Below are 16332 nucleotides of genomic sequence, written 5' to 3'. Positions count from 1 at the left end.
TTTAAATGAGTTGTCATTTTAATAGAAAAGAAGGTTCTAGTCCAATTTCAGCGAAATAATTCTGTGAGAAATGAGAAATTTGTTAGTTACTATGCTATTATTCCTGTTATACATCTCGATTTTGATCAGGTGGTCGAATGGAAACAGCAATAAATTGGAACATTCTTTCTGAATTAGCAGCAGCAAATATCAATTTGTTGCTGGAAGATGGAACCGTCTGGTTAAATTACAAGGTCCATCTCTGGACATTTGGATTACGCTGTCAACACACAGTAGAGTTTTACTCAAATAAACGAGATTACGACTGTACTTGACTTTTCGTTGGGTGGGGTTAATTTGTTTTTATATTGCATGATGACTTGACGTTTCCTACTCTGCGTATTTCAGTTCCCTGTGTGCCATGCTGCGACAATACGTAGCTGCCACCGAAATTGTGCAGTAGCTTTGCGTCTGTTGACGATTGTGACAGCCCACCAGCTTGTCAAGTGCAGACTGATGATTAAGACGTTACCAACATGCTCGTTGGCAGCACTGTTTAAAAAAGATGGAGCAGTAATGATAGGGACAGCTATGATTAGGAAGATCAACCTTCTCTGAAAGGACGAATCCATCAAAACGTCTTGTTGATTACGATCAGCATTCCTCCAACTTGGTTTTTTAGGAGTCACGCTGTTTAGCAGCTTGATGAAAGATAATAATATATAACGCATTTCTCCAAATAATTTTACATTCCAGAGGGAAATGATAAGAGGCGGTGAAATGTCAACACTTTGACAAAACAATATTAAAAAGTCATATTAAAAAGTGATGGGATATGTCATCTTCTGTTGACAATGGAATATCAATTTCCATGTCTCTAATACCAAAGGGAACGTGGGTGCACTTTTACAAAGAAAAAACATTCTGTTTGAGAAAAATGGTGAAGAGGTTGGGTTTTTTTTTTTTTTTTTTTTGAGGGGGGGTTACCTCCTATGAACAGATACAGGCCTTTAAGGACAAAACAAGTTAATAAGGTGATGAAGGAAAGCCACAGTAACAAGAGAAAAACCATCAACATTTGATTATAACTTGGCAAAGAACTGCATCATATTTCAAAATCTAAACCCTTTTAGGCAGTAGAGGGCTAGTAGTTATAACATTGATACAATACAGTACTCAGCCACAGTATCCCTGGCCAATGAGATTAACAGTACTCAGCCACAGTATCCCTGGCCAATGAGATTAACAGTACTCAGCCACAGTATCCCTGGCCAATGAGATTAACAGTACTCAGCCACAGTATCCCTGGCCAATGAGATTAACAGTACTCAGCCACAGTATCCCTGGCCAATGAGATTAACAGTACTCAGCCACAGTATCCCTGGCCAATGAGATTAACAGTACTCAGCCACAGTATCCCTGGCCAATGAGATTAACAGTACTCAGCCACAGTATCCCTGGCCAATGAGATTAACAGTACTCAGCCACAGTATCCCTGGCCAATGAGATTAACAGTACTCAGCCACAGTATCCCTGGCCAATGAGATTAACAGTACTCAGCCACAGTATCCCTGGCCAATGAAATTAACAGTACTCAGCCACAGTATCCCTGGCCAATGAGATTAACAGTACTCAGCCACAGTATCCCTGGCCAATGAGATTAACAGTACTCAGCCACAGTATCCCTGGCCAATGAGATTAACAGTACTCAGCCACAGTATCCCTGGCCAATGAGATTAACAGGACTCAGCCACAGTATCCCTGGCCAAAGAGATTAACAAGACTCAGCCACAGTATCCCTGGCCAAAGAGATTAACAGGACTCAGCCACAGTATCCCTGGCCAATGAGATTAACAGGACTCATGCAGCCACAGTATCCCTGGCCAATGAGATTAACAGTACTCAGCCACAGTATCCCTGGCCAATGAGATTAACAGTACTCAGCCACAGTATCCCTGGCCAATGAGATTAACAGTACTCAGCCACAGTATCCCTGGCCAAAGAGATTAACAGGACTCAGCCACAGTATCCCTGGCCAATGAGATTAACAAGACTCAGCATCCCTGGCCAAAGAGATTAACAGGACTCAGCCACAGTATCCCTGGCCAATGAGATTAACAGTACTCAGCCACAGTATTCCTGGCCAAAGAGATTAACAGTACTCATGCAGACACAGTATCCGTGGCCAAAGAGATTAACAGGACTCATGCAGCCACAGTATCCCTGGCCAATGAGATTAACAGTACTCATGCAGCCACAGTATCCCTGGCCAAAGAGATTAACAGTACTCATGCAGACACAGTATCCCTGGCCAAAGAGATTAACAGGACTCATGCAGCCACAGTATCCCTTGCCAATGAGATTAACAGTACTCATGCAGACACACAGTATCCCTGGCCAAAGAGTTTAACAGGACTCAGCCACAGTATCCCTTGCCAAAGAGATTAACAGGACTCAGCCACAGTATCCCTGGCCAAAGAGATTAACAAGACTCAGTCACAGTATCCCTTGCCAAAGAGATTAACAGGACTCAGCCACAGTATCCCTGGCCAAAGAGATTAACAGGACTCAGCCACAGTATCCCTGGCCAAAGAGATTAACAGGACTCAGCCACAGTATCCCTGGCCAATGAGATTAACAAGACTCAACCACAGTATCCCTGGCCAAAGAGATTAACAGGACTCAGCCACAGTATCCCTTGCCAAAGAGATTAACAGGACTCAGACACAGTATCCCTGACCAAAGAGATTAACAAGACTCAGTCACAGTATCCCTGGCCAAAGAGATTAACAGGACTCAGCCACAGTATCCCTGACCAAAGACATTAACAAGACTCAACCACAGTATCCCTGGCCAAAGAGATTTATAGGACTCAGCCACAGTATCCCTGACCAAAGAGATTAACAAGACTCAGTCACAGTATCCCTGGCCAAAGAGATTAACAGGACTCAGCCACAGTATCCCTGGCCAATGAGATTAACAAGACTCAGCATCCCTGGCCAAAGAGATTAACAGGACTCAGCCACAGTATCCCTGGCCAAAGAGATTAACAGTACTCAGCCACAGTATTCCTGGCCAAAGAGATTAACAGTACTCATGCAGACACAGTATCCGTGGCCAAAGAGATTAACAGGACTCATGCAGCCACAGTATCCCTGGCCAATGAGATTAACAGTACTCATGCAGCCACAGTATCCCTGGCCAAAGAGATTAACAGTACTCATGCAGACACAGTATCCCTGGCCAAAGAGATTAACAGGACTCATGCAGCCACAGTATCCCTTGCCAATGAGATTAACAGTACTCATGCAGACACAGTATCCCTGGCCAAAGAGTTTAACAGGACTCAGCCACAGTATCCCTTGCCAAAGAGATTAACAGGACTCAGCCACAGTATCCCTGGCCAAAGAGATTAACAAGACTCAGTCACAGTATCCCTTGCCAAAGAGATTAACAGGACTCAGCCACAGTATCCCTGGCCAAAGAGATTAACAGGACTCAGCCACAGTATCCCTGGCCAAAGAGATTAACAGGACTCAGCCACAGTATCCCTGACCAAAGACATTAACAAGACTCAACCACAGTATCCCTGGCCAAAGAGATTAACAGGACTCAGCCACAGTATCCCTTGCCAAAGAGATTAACAGGACTCAGACACAGTATCCCTGACCAAAGAGATTAACAAGACTCAGTCACAGTATCCCTGGCCAAAGAGATTAACAGGACTCAGCCACAGTATCCCTGACCAAAGACATTAACAAGACTCAACCACAGTATCCCTGGCCAAAGAGATTTATAGGACTCAGCCACAGTATCCCTGACCAAAGAGATTAACAAGACTCAGTCACAGTATCCCTGGCCAAAGAGATTAACAGGACTCAGTCACAGTATCCCTGGCCAAAGGGATATAAGAGAGGCATATGTTTTTTCCGAAATTTTGCACAAATTTCATCTCTGTAATAAAAAAAACTTGTACTTGTTGTTTGACTACCTAAAATAGAGTACTGGACACAATGAAATTTCCATATGGTAATAAAAAGATGATATTAAATAGTAAAAAGACACATTTGAATAAAGGAGAGGGAGTTATTTTTGTGTTAAAATATTTATTGATTTATAATATCTATCATTATATTTCCAAATTAATATGTAATAAATAAATAATAACAAAGTTTTGTTGCGCTTTAAATTCTGTATGATGCCCTGATATTCCCAGATAATTCATTAGTTTACATTACACTTGTATAAACCATGTTACTGTGCTCAATTAATTTCATTGTTCCAACATAATGGTGGAGAAATTTTATGTCTTTCATAATAAATGTACTTCAGTGCAGAAATGAATTTCTGTTATTGATATTGCCTAATTCTAAAGTGATGATAGATTTTTTTTAGATACAGAGAAAAGCTGAAAAGGCATGGGTTTTTATTATTTTTGCAGAAAGATTTAATTACCAAATTTTACTGAAAATATGAATTTTATTTGCTGTAAAATTCGCCTGGACTGTTTACAGATGGAAGTTTGAAATTGTTTCAGAGCTTTTAATAGCCCACGAGTGCTTTACACATTTTGACGAAGCGGCTTTTTTTGCAGTGCCCTCACTGTCTATTTAGCATTTTACAATTGTGTGCCATTGTTAGAATCAATATTGTAGCTAATGTAATACTTGGGTGTTTTCATATAAAGCTCCATTCATCTTGGCCCATATAAAAGGATGAACTAATCATTCATGTTATTTCAACACTAATGCATATTTTTTTTTATTTTTTTTTTTATGTATAAAACCAAAAGTGCAGTTATTTCATTTTCCCACTTGAATAGTACTTGAACCATTGTCATATTAGGCATACACTCACTCTTGGGGTTTCAAGTTCCATTTCTGTAACACCAATATCAATTTATACTTATGGAAATGAGTGACTGGTTATATGCGTAATCAATGCATTATGTATTATTTTAGTTTGATTTAATTCAACTCTGGTCCATTATCTTAATGCAATTAAATGAGAAAACTCAAAATGGATGTTTTTAAAGATGGAAACATCTATTTTGAGTTTATACAGAATATATCAGCTAGTTTATAAATTATTGAGTACTAAACAACCATAGTTTGTATGCCAGGGATGGAAACGAGACAGGAGAATCTTGGACGACTGTACTTTAAGTATGATGAAGATAAACAAAAAGATCTGCTGGAAATTCCATGATGTCAAAGCCAACATATTCATACAATTTTATTTTATCTCCTAGTGTTCATGAAATTTGATACAATTATCTTGCAGTTTGTCTTCGTGTTAAAGCATATCAATAAATACAGACAAGGAAAGCTGGAAAATGCACAAAATTGAAAACAAAAATAATCTTGGTGCCAATGTGGCCAAGTGGAAATAACTCATTCACCCCTAAAGACACATTTGAACTCTTCTAAAACTGAAGCTGGACCAGTTCATTGTAGAGTTTCAGGGGTGAATTAGTGAAGGCTATCACTATCCATCCATCTCTGGGTAACAATGTGAAACAGTTGCAGGTACTGGCCGTAAGTTGATAGTTTTTCTCCAATTAGTCTGGTTTCCTTTGCCTACTAAACCTTGCTTGTCGTTGAACTACCCTGGATGTTGGTAGGACATAAAACAAAAACACACTTTGACACTTTAGAATGTTAGAATTATGCATTATCAAGACAGTGTATTTTGTTGATTTTTAACTAAAATAATCAATATGGTCATAATTTCAAGTTTGCTGAAATGAAGACAGCTTTGAAATAAGAATTTCTTTGCTTGACTGCCAACTGTTTTCCTACAAATTAGAAACTCAGAGAAATTAGTTTCTAATGTTCTAATGTATGTGATCTAAATGCATTCCACAAAAATAACATGAATAGCAATAATACTAATACAATTATTACTACAGAATATAATGAAATTCAAATTCCTCGTCAAAGCAAAGTGGAAAAAGATATATACTATTAATGAAATTTTCTGCTGGGCCTTGTTGTTTTCTAATTATCTTCTGGGTTCAAAATTAGAACCAATAAAATGTCTGCCCACACAGCCTACAAGGGGTGATAACTCTGTAATTTAAATGTTTGTGTGTCTTTAATTAGTGTCTACATTTGGATGTTAAGTTTTTCTTTCAAAGACTTAATTGATATGTAACAGCCTGCATGTTCTTTTTGATATAATGTTTGGCGATAATTAGAATTTCACAAATTAGCTTATCAAATATTATTTTATCTCTTTTCAGTTACGAACTGTAACAAGAACTTTTCCAGCTACGAGTCCCTGACAGGGATTGTAAACAGTACCCAGTTCCCCGGCCGCTACCCTCCTACCACCAGGTGTCGCTATATTTTCACCGGTAACCCTGACGAGCGTGTACAGATCCGGTTTACAGACATGGACCTGTTTTACTCCGGTGGAAACAAAGACAACCCCAGAGAGTAAGCATTGACAAAACCTATGTACCTTTTCTATTCTGATTGTTCAAACACTTCATAGCACAAGGTTTGTTTCATTGAAATATTATTGAAAGGTCATTGTTTTAAGTACCTCTGTTCAATCTGAAGTTGCATTGCTGATTGTTCATGATACATATAAGATCTTGAATGAGTGTTTACTTTGTGTACATAAATTTAAGATACTTTTTATTACATAACTACAACAACCTGAGAAGAATTCCAATGTCAAAATGGGATGCAAAAATCATGACATCACTATAAACATAGTTGACATAATACCACTGTCTTAGAAATGTCAATAGTCCGCATATACACAGCCAGTTATCATAGTGTGAAGTCTTACTTTATGTGTTTATGTTAACTGCAATTCGTTGTCTGTACATGATAAATCAAGATAAAATTGCTTTGTACTGTTGCTCACCATCTAATATATTGTTACTAGAGATTTTCTAAGTCTAAAAATTGAGGTAGACTTTTGATGGTAACGGCCTGTAACCTTTGATACCAAATCTATACAACAAGATGACATTTCATAGTGTTAAGTGTGGGTGGGTATGACTATTTTATTGGACAAGAGATTTCACAGTAAAAATCAATATGGCTCCACTTCCTGTGTTTTAACTGTAGTGCGGAATCATATTAAAGGTGCCATAGTCTAGACTAGTTACGTACATCACTTGTCAAATTATAACGGATGTACATTTATTTTAAACTCCATATACCACGGTTAACTTAGATCAATCTTAAGCCTACTTTTATTATCCTTCGCTTTCACCGAAAAGGGGGGTATTAATTTGGGTCCGTCCGTCTGTCTTGTCGTAACCCTTGGTTTCTGTGCAATAAGTGCCACAAATCTCACTTGTAGCTTGGTCACATGGTTAAATGTGCCAAGGGCTCAGATGAGTTGGCTCGCCACTTTCATCGGACCCTATTTGGTGGAGTTATAGCCCTTTGATTAACGAAAAACAGCATTTTCGACTGTTTCCGTTTAATAACTCTCTCAAATATTACTGGATTTTCTTGAAAGTTAGTAGCATGGTTAAATGTCTTAGGACCTTGACCAAGATAGATCGGCACTTTCATTGGACCTAATTTGGCGGAGTTATGGGCAATTGATGAACAAAAGCAGGGGATATAAATTCCACAAATTTGGTTGTTGTTTTTCATTCACCTTTTATTTCTTTCTTCTTCTTTTCCTTACTATTCTACAGTGTACCCCACGGTCTTTCCTTGCTCTCTTTTTTCCATTTTCTCTTCTAATCTGTCTTTTCATTTTGGTTCATTTTCACTTCTCCATTTTCACTTTATATCTATCGATATACAACATTCCATTTTCATCCTATTTCTCATTCATAGATCTATTCAGACTGCTTCAGCTTTTTTTACCATCCTTTCTAATGTTTTAGTAACATTATTGTTTCCCTTCCATCCTGCATTCTATGTCGTTTTTCCATTGCCTCTTCGATTCTTTTCTCTCTCATTTTCAAGGCCTTCATTGTTTATTGTGCACCCTACCCAGTTTTCCTGTACCTTCCTCTTTGTTTCTCATTTTTGTTTGCCTACCCTCTCCCATCCTCCCTTGTTGGAACAGACAACCACTGACTGAATCCCATCGACTCTATCTCAGAATATTTTGTGTGATAGGTACTTCATGCCATTAAGTATTATGATCAATGAATTGATCGCCCTCGACATGACTCCAAACGGTCAGTTAAAATATCTCATAGTTACTGACCATTGCTGATTGATGCATCAAATTCTATATTGAAATCACTTAGTAGAGCTTTAAATTGGCGGGTAATCGGCGGGTAATTGGCAGTAAAATTTGTCATATTATGGCAATGTATAGATGGCCAAAAAGGATATTTGTAGTAAGAAAACCTACAGGTCCTGTAGAGCTTTAAATTGGCAGTAAAATTTGTCATATTATGGCAATGTATACATGGCCAAAAAGGATACTGGTAGTAAGAAAACCTACAGGTCCTGTAGAGCTTTAAATTGGCAGTAAAATTTGTCATATTATGGCAATGTATACATGGCCAAAAAGGATACTGGTAGTAAGAAAACCTACAGGTCCTGTAGAGCTTTAACTGGTAGTAAGAAAACCTACAGGTCCTGTAGAGCTTTAAATTGGCAGTAAAATTTGTCATATTATGGCAATGTATAGATGGCCAAAAAGGATACTGGTAGTAAGAAAACCTACAGGTCCTGTAGAGCTTTAAATTGGCAGTAAAATTTGTCATATTATGGCAATGTATACATGGCCAAAAAGGATACTGGTAGTAAGAAAACCTACAGGTCCTGTAGAGCTTTAAATTGGCAGTAAAATTTGTCATATTATGGCAATGTATACATGGCCAAAAAGGATACTGGTAGTAAGAAAACCTACAGGTCCTGTAGAGCTTTAAATTGGCAGTAAAATTTGTCATATTATGGCAATGTATACATGGCCAAAAAGGATACTGGTAGTAAGAAAACCTACAGGTCCTGTAGAGCTTTAAATTGGCAGTAAAATTTGTCATATTATGGCAATGTATACATGGCCAAAAAGGATACTGGTAGTAAGAAAACCTACAGGTCCTGTAGAGCTTTAAATTGGCAGTAAAATTTGTCATATTATGGCAATGTATACATGGCCAAAAAGGATACTGGTAGTAAGAAAAAACCTACAGGTCCTGTAGAGCTTTAAATTGGCAGTAAAATTTGTCATATTATGGCAATGTATACATGGCCAAAAAGGATACTGGTAGTAAGAAAAAACTAAGAAAAAACCTACAGGTCCTGTAGAGCTTTAAATTGGCAGTAAAATTTGTCATATTATGGCAATGTATACATGGCCAAAAAGGATACTGGTAGTAAGAAAAAACCTACAGGTCCTGTAGAGCTTTAAATTGGCAGTAAAATTTGTCATATTATGGCAATGTATACATGGCCAAAAAGGATACTGGTAGTAAGAAAAAACCTACAGGTCCTGTAGAGCTTTAAATTGGCAGTAAAATTTGTCATATTATGGCAATGTATACATGGCCAAAAAGGATACTGGTAGTAAGAAAAAACCTACAGGTCCTGTAGAGCTTTAAATTGGCAGTAAAATTTGTCATATTATGGCAATGTATACATGGTCAAAAAGGATACTGGTAGTAAGAAAAAAACCCTACTGGTCCTGTCATGAACCGAGCCGAAAAGACTCCAGAGGATTAACGACACTACTGTATTCTATGTAAGAGTCTAAAAAAAAAAGTTAGTTAATGTTAATACGATGTGACAAATTTATTTTATTAGCCCACCATCATCAGATGGTGGGCTATTCAAATCGCCTTTCGTCCGTGGTCCGTCGTCCGTCCGTCCGTCCTTCCGTCCGTCCGTCCCGTCCGTCCGTTAACCGTTTCGCAACAATTCTTGTTACCGCTATTTCTATGAATTACAGAAGGAATCTTTCTCAAATTTCATATGTAGGTTCCCCTAGGACCCTAGTTGTGCATATTGCATTTTGGGACCAATCAGTCAACAAGATGGCCGAACCGGCGGCATCTTGGATTTTGATAGTTAAAGTTTGTTACCGCTATTTCCCAGAAAGTACTGAAGGAATCTTTCTCAAATTTCATATGTAGGTTCCCCTAGGACCCTAGTGTGCATATTGCATTTTGGGACCAATCAGTCAACAAGATGGCCGACCGGCAGCCATCTTGGATTTTGATAGTTAAAGTTTGTTACCACTATTTCTCAGTAAAGTACTGAAGGGATCTCTCTCCAATTTCATATACATGTTTCTCTTGAACCCTAGTTGTGTTATATTTTTTGGGAGTGATCGGTCAAACAAGATGGCCGACGGACGGCATTTTGGATTTTGATAGTTAAAGTTGTTACTGCTATTTCCCAGAAAGTACTGAAGGAATTCTTTCTCAAATTTCATATGTAGGTTCCTCTTGAACCCTAGTTTGTGCATATTGCATTTTGGGAGTGATCGGTCAACAAGATGGCCGACTGGCGGCCATCTTGGATTTTGATAGTTAAAGTTTGTTACTGCTATTTCCCAGAAAGTACTGAAGGAATCTTTCTCAAATTTCATATGTAGGTTCCTCTTGAACCCTAGTTGTGCATATTGCATTTTGGGAGTGATCGGTCAAACAAGATGGCCGACTGGCGGCCATCTTGGATTTTGATAGTTAGGGCCCCGCATCGAGGAGATGCGGGTGCCCTATAGTAATCAGGTTGTCCGTCCGTCCGTCCGTCTGTCTGTCCGTCCGTCCGTCTGTCCGTTTTTTTTCTTTTGCACATTAATGATGGAAGGGAGTGGAGTATTTTCCCCATATTTAACATGATGATTCCCCATCCATCTAGATCTGCTTGGTAATTTTTCAGGCTGAAATTAAATTAAAAAATCGGCCATCTTGGATTTTAACATTTAAAAAAATCACAATGTTGTTGCTCTTAACCGATAAACATTTTGTTATAACATTATGATGCAAAGTTGTTCAGAATTAAACAAGGAGTTGACTGTCCAAAGGTAAGGTCATGGGCCAAGGTTACTAAGTCAAAGGTCAAGGTCAAATTTAAAAAAAATTATTTTCTCATGAACATTTTGCTACAACATTTATAATGAAGCAGAGTTGTTCAGAATTAAACAAGAAGTCAACTCACCAAAGTTTTGATGACCAAAGGTAAGATCATGGGGTCACTGCATCAAAGGTTGTGGACACATTTTCCATTTTTGGACTTATTAACAATTTGTTATGACATAATAAATAAAATTATTCATTGCTTAATATATTAATTAAAGTCAATATGATTAGAATCAAAATGGCTACATGATATGATTAGAATCAAAAAGGCTGCAAATCAGTCATCTTGGCACGTCAGACACATAGCGGGGCCCTTTCTGACGTGTCAGTGTTCTAGTTTAAAGTTTGTTACCGCTATTTCTCGAAAAGTACTGAAGGAATCTTTCTCAAATTTCATATGTAGGTTCCCTAGGACCCTAGTTGTGCATATTGCATTTTGAGACAGATCGGTCAACAAGATGGTCGAATGGCGGCCATCTTGGATTTTGATAATTAAAGTTTGTTACCGCTATTTCTCAGAAAGTACTGAAGGGATCTTTCTCAAAATTTCATGTACAGGTTCCTCAAGGGGTCTGGTGCATTTCGGTCAGCAAGATGATCGACAGGTAGCCATCTTGGATTTTGATAATTGAAGTTTGAAGTTACTGCTACATATCTCAGAAAGTACTGGAAGGATCTTTCTCAAGTTTCATATATATTTATAATAGTATGCAGTAAAAGTTTGAAAAGCAGGGAAAAGATCCCTCTTTCTGTTGTCAGACATAGATCATTCTTTGGTGGGCGCCAAGATCCCTCTGGGATCTCTTGTTGAATCTTAAGACCATTTGAGATAAATAAAATAAAAAGTAACTCCAAAAAATCTAACCAAAATGAACCAGATCTTCTGCAATTTTTACCTCATCAAATGGGTTGTTTATGGTTCTTTTCTGGTAAATAATCTTAGAGATAATTTTTTACTTGTAGCTCACCCTGAAAACTTGTCGGAGGTGTAATCTTCTTTTCTGCTACAACAGTAGCAGGGGCATTTTAAATGTCTTGTATATTTCTAGTTTCATTTAAATCCCAAAAAATGGCAAACATTCAATCAGCACAAAGATTGTTTCTGCATGATTTGACAAGCTTTGATGTCTGTAGCAATGGAGTACTAATATCCATCTTACATGAGACAATACGATCTTTGAATTACTCAAGATTTACTGACGATGTTTCTAAAATGCTTTGTTTGTGTTGAAATTCCTCTGGGATTTTTCTTATATTGAGCATTCAATAACAGTCAAATTGGGCCTATTAACTGTTTCACCCCTTAAAATTCATAATGAGTTGTTCCAACCTTTGAATTAGAATAGTTTAAATGTGTCTTGAGGAGTAAATGGGTTAAAATATGTGTCTTGAGGGGTAAATGGGTTAAAATATGTGTCTTGAGGGGTAAATGGGTTAAAATATGTGTCTTGAGGGGTAAATGGGTTAAAATATCTATGGTGTTTCCAGCAAATCAAGCCATTTACTTCACCTCCAATGAATATTTATTTACTATGATGTTTTAAGATTGTGTAATAATCCTTGAAGTATCAGCAAGTAATGTTGTTTTTGTTTTTGATGTAGTTGCAGCCTAAAAGATTCCATCACAGTGTACGACGTCCTCAATAACGTGGAGACAGTTATTGATGTGTTCTGCGGGGCCAAACATCCGCCACAGCTGATGTCTAGCGGCCCCTATCTTAAGATTGAGTTTAATTCCAAATCCCATATAGATCACGTCCATTTCACTGGCTTTAGATTCCTATATAAGTTTAGATCAGGTGAGTATTTTATAACTGTATTACAATAAGCATTTTACTGGAGATGTGTTTCCGTCTATATAAAAGTCGTGTGGTGAAAAATTCAGCTTACTGTTTTCGACCCAATAAGCGCCCAGGGCAATTACAAATTGAAAAAATAAGGGAGTGCTTAATAGAACCCAATTTTTAATGAAATAATCGCACAAAATAATTCATAAATTACCAATTTGTTAAAGAAATCAAATAAAAAACATATACATTTTTCATATTTTCAACCTGTATTGGAGTGAAATTGGGGCTTCTAAAAGTGGGAAGGGAGCTTATGGGGATGGAGGAGCTTATTGGGTCAAATAAAGTCGTTAGAAATATGTTCATATGTTTAACTCTAAAAATTAAATTTGAGGATATGTTCTGAAACATAAATAAATCAGAAATCCTTTTTTTTCTTAGTAATTTAGGCTTCCTCTACTTCTAAACTTGTTATGCCATGACTCATTAATTGATTGTAAAAAGATTGTTAATTAGAATAGAAAAGAAAATAAGCCAAAAGCAACTGAATTGATTATTGTAATGTTGATCAAATTTGTATTTCTCTTCAGATTATGGTATTAGCACTGGAAAGCAAGAAAGGCGAGGAAGTAAGAAAAAATATTTGAATTTCATTTATTAGAGTTAGAGTTATCTCCCTTTAAGGGAAAATCTTTGTTTACAGAAGTTCTAGTATATCTAAGTTGACTTTTGTAGGAAGCCAAGTGCACATTGAAAAATAGTTCATTGAAGAAATATTGATCTATATATTTGTTCAAGGAACATTTCTTGTTGTCTGATTCTATTTTCTTTATATCTCATTAGTCTTGTTTACATCTACCAGAGGGGTTGGGGATATTTTAGCCTGGAAATACTAGAAATAGGGGAGTGGGCATTGCCTTTCTCCATCCTGTCTCATGTTCTCTGGATCAGACATTCTGACAGATTGATAATCTCACAAAGAGGCATGAACATTTAGACTATAAGAAATTTGTAATCAATATACAATTTAATAGTTATGAGGTATTATTTTTTGTTACTCCTTGATTGTAAATGATATTTTTATTTTGTTTACAGCTTGTAATTTTAAGTATGATAGCAAACTAAACAAGACAGGACGATTTGTCTCCCCTAACCATCCCGGTTTGTACCCAAAGGCCACAACATGTCATTATATCTTCCACGGAGAAGAGAATGAAAAAGTCAAGATAATGTTCCAGTCGTTTGAGGTTCATGGAAAATATCCCAGGTAGGTAGGATAAGCGATATATCTCAATGTACATTATACCGGTAAAATGGAAATGCTCATTGGTTGTGAAAGATATGACAAATATGAATTCCTTTGACTTTATGCCATAGTTATGGAAGTGTATTTGGCGGCCGCCACTTAGATTTCTGAGAGATATTTATATGGCGTCTGCTAAATAAACATTCTGTTCTCCTGAAAAATATTTACCTATGTGAGCCTAATACATCCCCGTACATAGTGAATGTATTGTTTATCAGTACATTTCATTGAGATAGCACTATAAATTAGAGTCTTTATATAGCACTATAAATTAGAGTCTTTATATAGCACTATAAATTAGAGTCTTTATATAGCACTATAAATTAGAGTCTTTATATAGCACTATAAATTAGAGTCTTTATATAGCACTATAAATTAGAGTCTTTATATAGCACTATAAATTAGAGTCTTTATATAGCACTATAAATTAGAGTCTTTATATAGCACTATGAATTAGAGTCTTTATATAACACTATAAATTAGAGTCTTTATATAGCACTATAAATTAGAGTCTTTATATAGCACTATAAATTAGAGTCTTTATATAGCACTATGAATTAGAGTCTTTATATAACACTATAAATTAGAGTCTTTATATAGCACTATAAATTAGAGTCTTTATATAGCACTATAAATTAGAGTCTTTATATAGCACTATAAATTAGAGTCTTTATATAGCACTATAAATTAGAGTCTTTATATAGCACTATAAATTAGAGCTTTTTATATAAATAACACTATAAATTAGAGTCTTTTATATAGCACTATAAATTAGAGTCTTTATATAGCACTATAAATTAGAGTCTTTATATAGCACTATAAATTAGAGTTTTATAGCACTATAAATTAGAGTCTTATATAGCACTATAAATTAGAGTCTTTATATAGCACTATAAATTAGAGTCTTTATATAGCACTATAAATTAGAGTCTTTATATAGCACTATAAATTAGAGTCTTTATATAGCACTATAAATTAGAGTCTTTATATACAGAGTACTATAAATTAGAGTCTTTATATAGCACTATAAATTAGAGTCTTTATATAGCACTATAAATTAGAGTCTTATATACACTATAAATTAGAGTCTTTATATATAGCACTATAAATTAGAGTCTTTATATAACACTTATAAATTAGAGTCTTTATATATAGCACTATAAATTAGAGTCTTTATATAGCACTTATAAACTATAATTAGAGTCTTTATATATACTATAAATTAGAGCTTTATAACACTATAAATTAGAGTCTTTTATATAGCACTATAAATTAGAGTCTTTATATAGCACTATAAATTAGAGTCTTTATATAACACTATAAATTAGAGTCTTTATATAGCACTATAAATTAGAGACTTTATATAACACTATAAATTAGAGTCTTTATATAGCACTATAAATTAGAGTCTTTATATAGCACTATAAATTAGAGTCTTTATATAGCACTATAAATTAGAGTCTTTATATAGCACTATAAATTAGAGACTTTATATAGCACTACTATAAATTAGATTCTTTATTCATACATTTCATTGAGGTAGCGCTATATAGTCGACAAAAGACACAACACAAACATATTGCAATCGTCTAAGACATAGGGTCACCTGTTGCATACATGTATACTATTCATTAAAAGATCAAAGGTTATTAGATACACTTAAATCCAAATCAGATTGTCTTTATTGACCATCAATCACAATTCTGGACTTTTATTTTCCAGTTGTCAGTCAGAAGTTGGTAGTGATTTTGTGTCTTTCTCTAACTTCTACGGTGTCGAGGATCGAGATATGCCACGGTTATGTGGCATGTTAAAACCTGAATCAACTAAAATTGAGTCGGACCATGACTTTTTGACGGTGATGTTTAAGTCTAATACACAGCAGGAAGGGTCAGGCTTCGAGGCACATTACACATTCTTCAAAAAAGGTCTGTTATTTATTACTCCTGATGGTCTCTGTTTTAATGAGAAAACTATTGTATGACTTTGTAAAAACATGTATAACTCTCTCTGTTTTAATGAGAAAACTATTGTATGACTTTGTAAAAACATGTATAACTCTCTCTGTTTTAATGAGAAAACTATTGTATGACTTTGTAAAAACATGTATAACTGGATCTAATGACTCATTGTAAATATTGTGAAACATTCTTAAAGTTTACTTACATCACCTACAGTTAGTATACAATGTACTTCAATTTATTTACTGTGATCTCTACCTCACTGCTGAGGACATTTGA

At 36.0% G+C, this 16332-nt stretch overlaps 1 protein-coding gene across 1 annotated transcript in view; it reads left to right on the top strand.

Annotated features, from left to right (window-relative positions):
* LOC138328529 (suppressor of lurcher protein 1-like) overlaps window positions 1-16332 on the top strand; it is a 144700-nt gene that overhangs the window by 122148 nt on the left and 6220 nt on the right. Inside the window, exons 8-12 of the mRNA XM_069275412.1 lie at window positions 6224-6419; window positions 12602-12798; window positions 13377-13415; window positions 13882-14053; window positions 15815-16020. Of these exons, the coding sequence (XP_069131513.1) occupies window positions 6224-6419; window positions 12602-12798; window positions 13377-13415; window positions 13882-14053; window positions 15815-16020 (810 nt within the window). The remainder of the gene's footprint in view (window positions 1-6223; window positions 6420-12601; window positions 12799-13376; window positions 13416-13881; window positions 14054-15814; window positions 16021-16332) is intronic.

Source organism: Argopecten irradians, chromosome 1 (assembly GCF_041381155.1).
Source record: "Argopecten irradians isolate NY chromosome 1, Ai_NY, whole genome shotgun sequence".
Lineage (NCBI taxonomy): Eukaryota > Metazoa > Mollusca > Bivalvia > Pectinida > Pectinidae > Argopecten > Argopecten irradians.
This window is presented reverse-complemented; position numbering and strand designations above follow the sequence as displayed.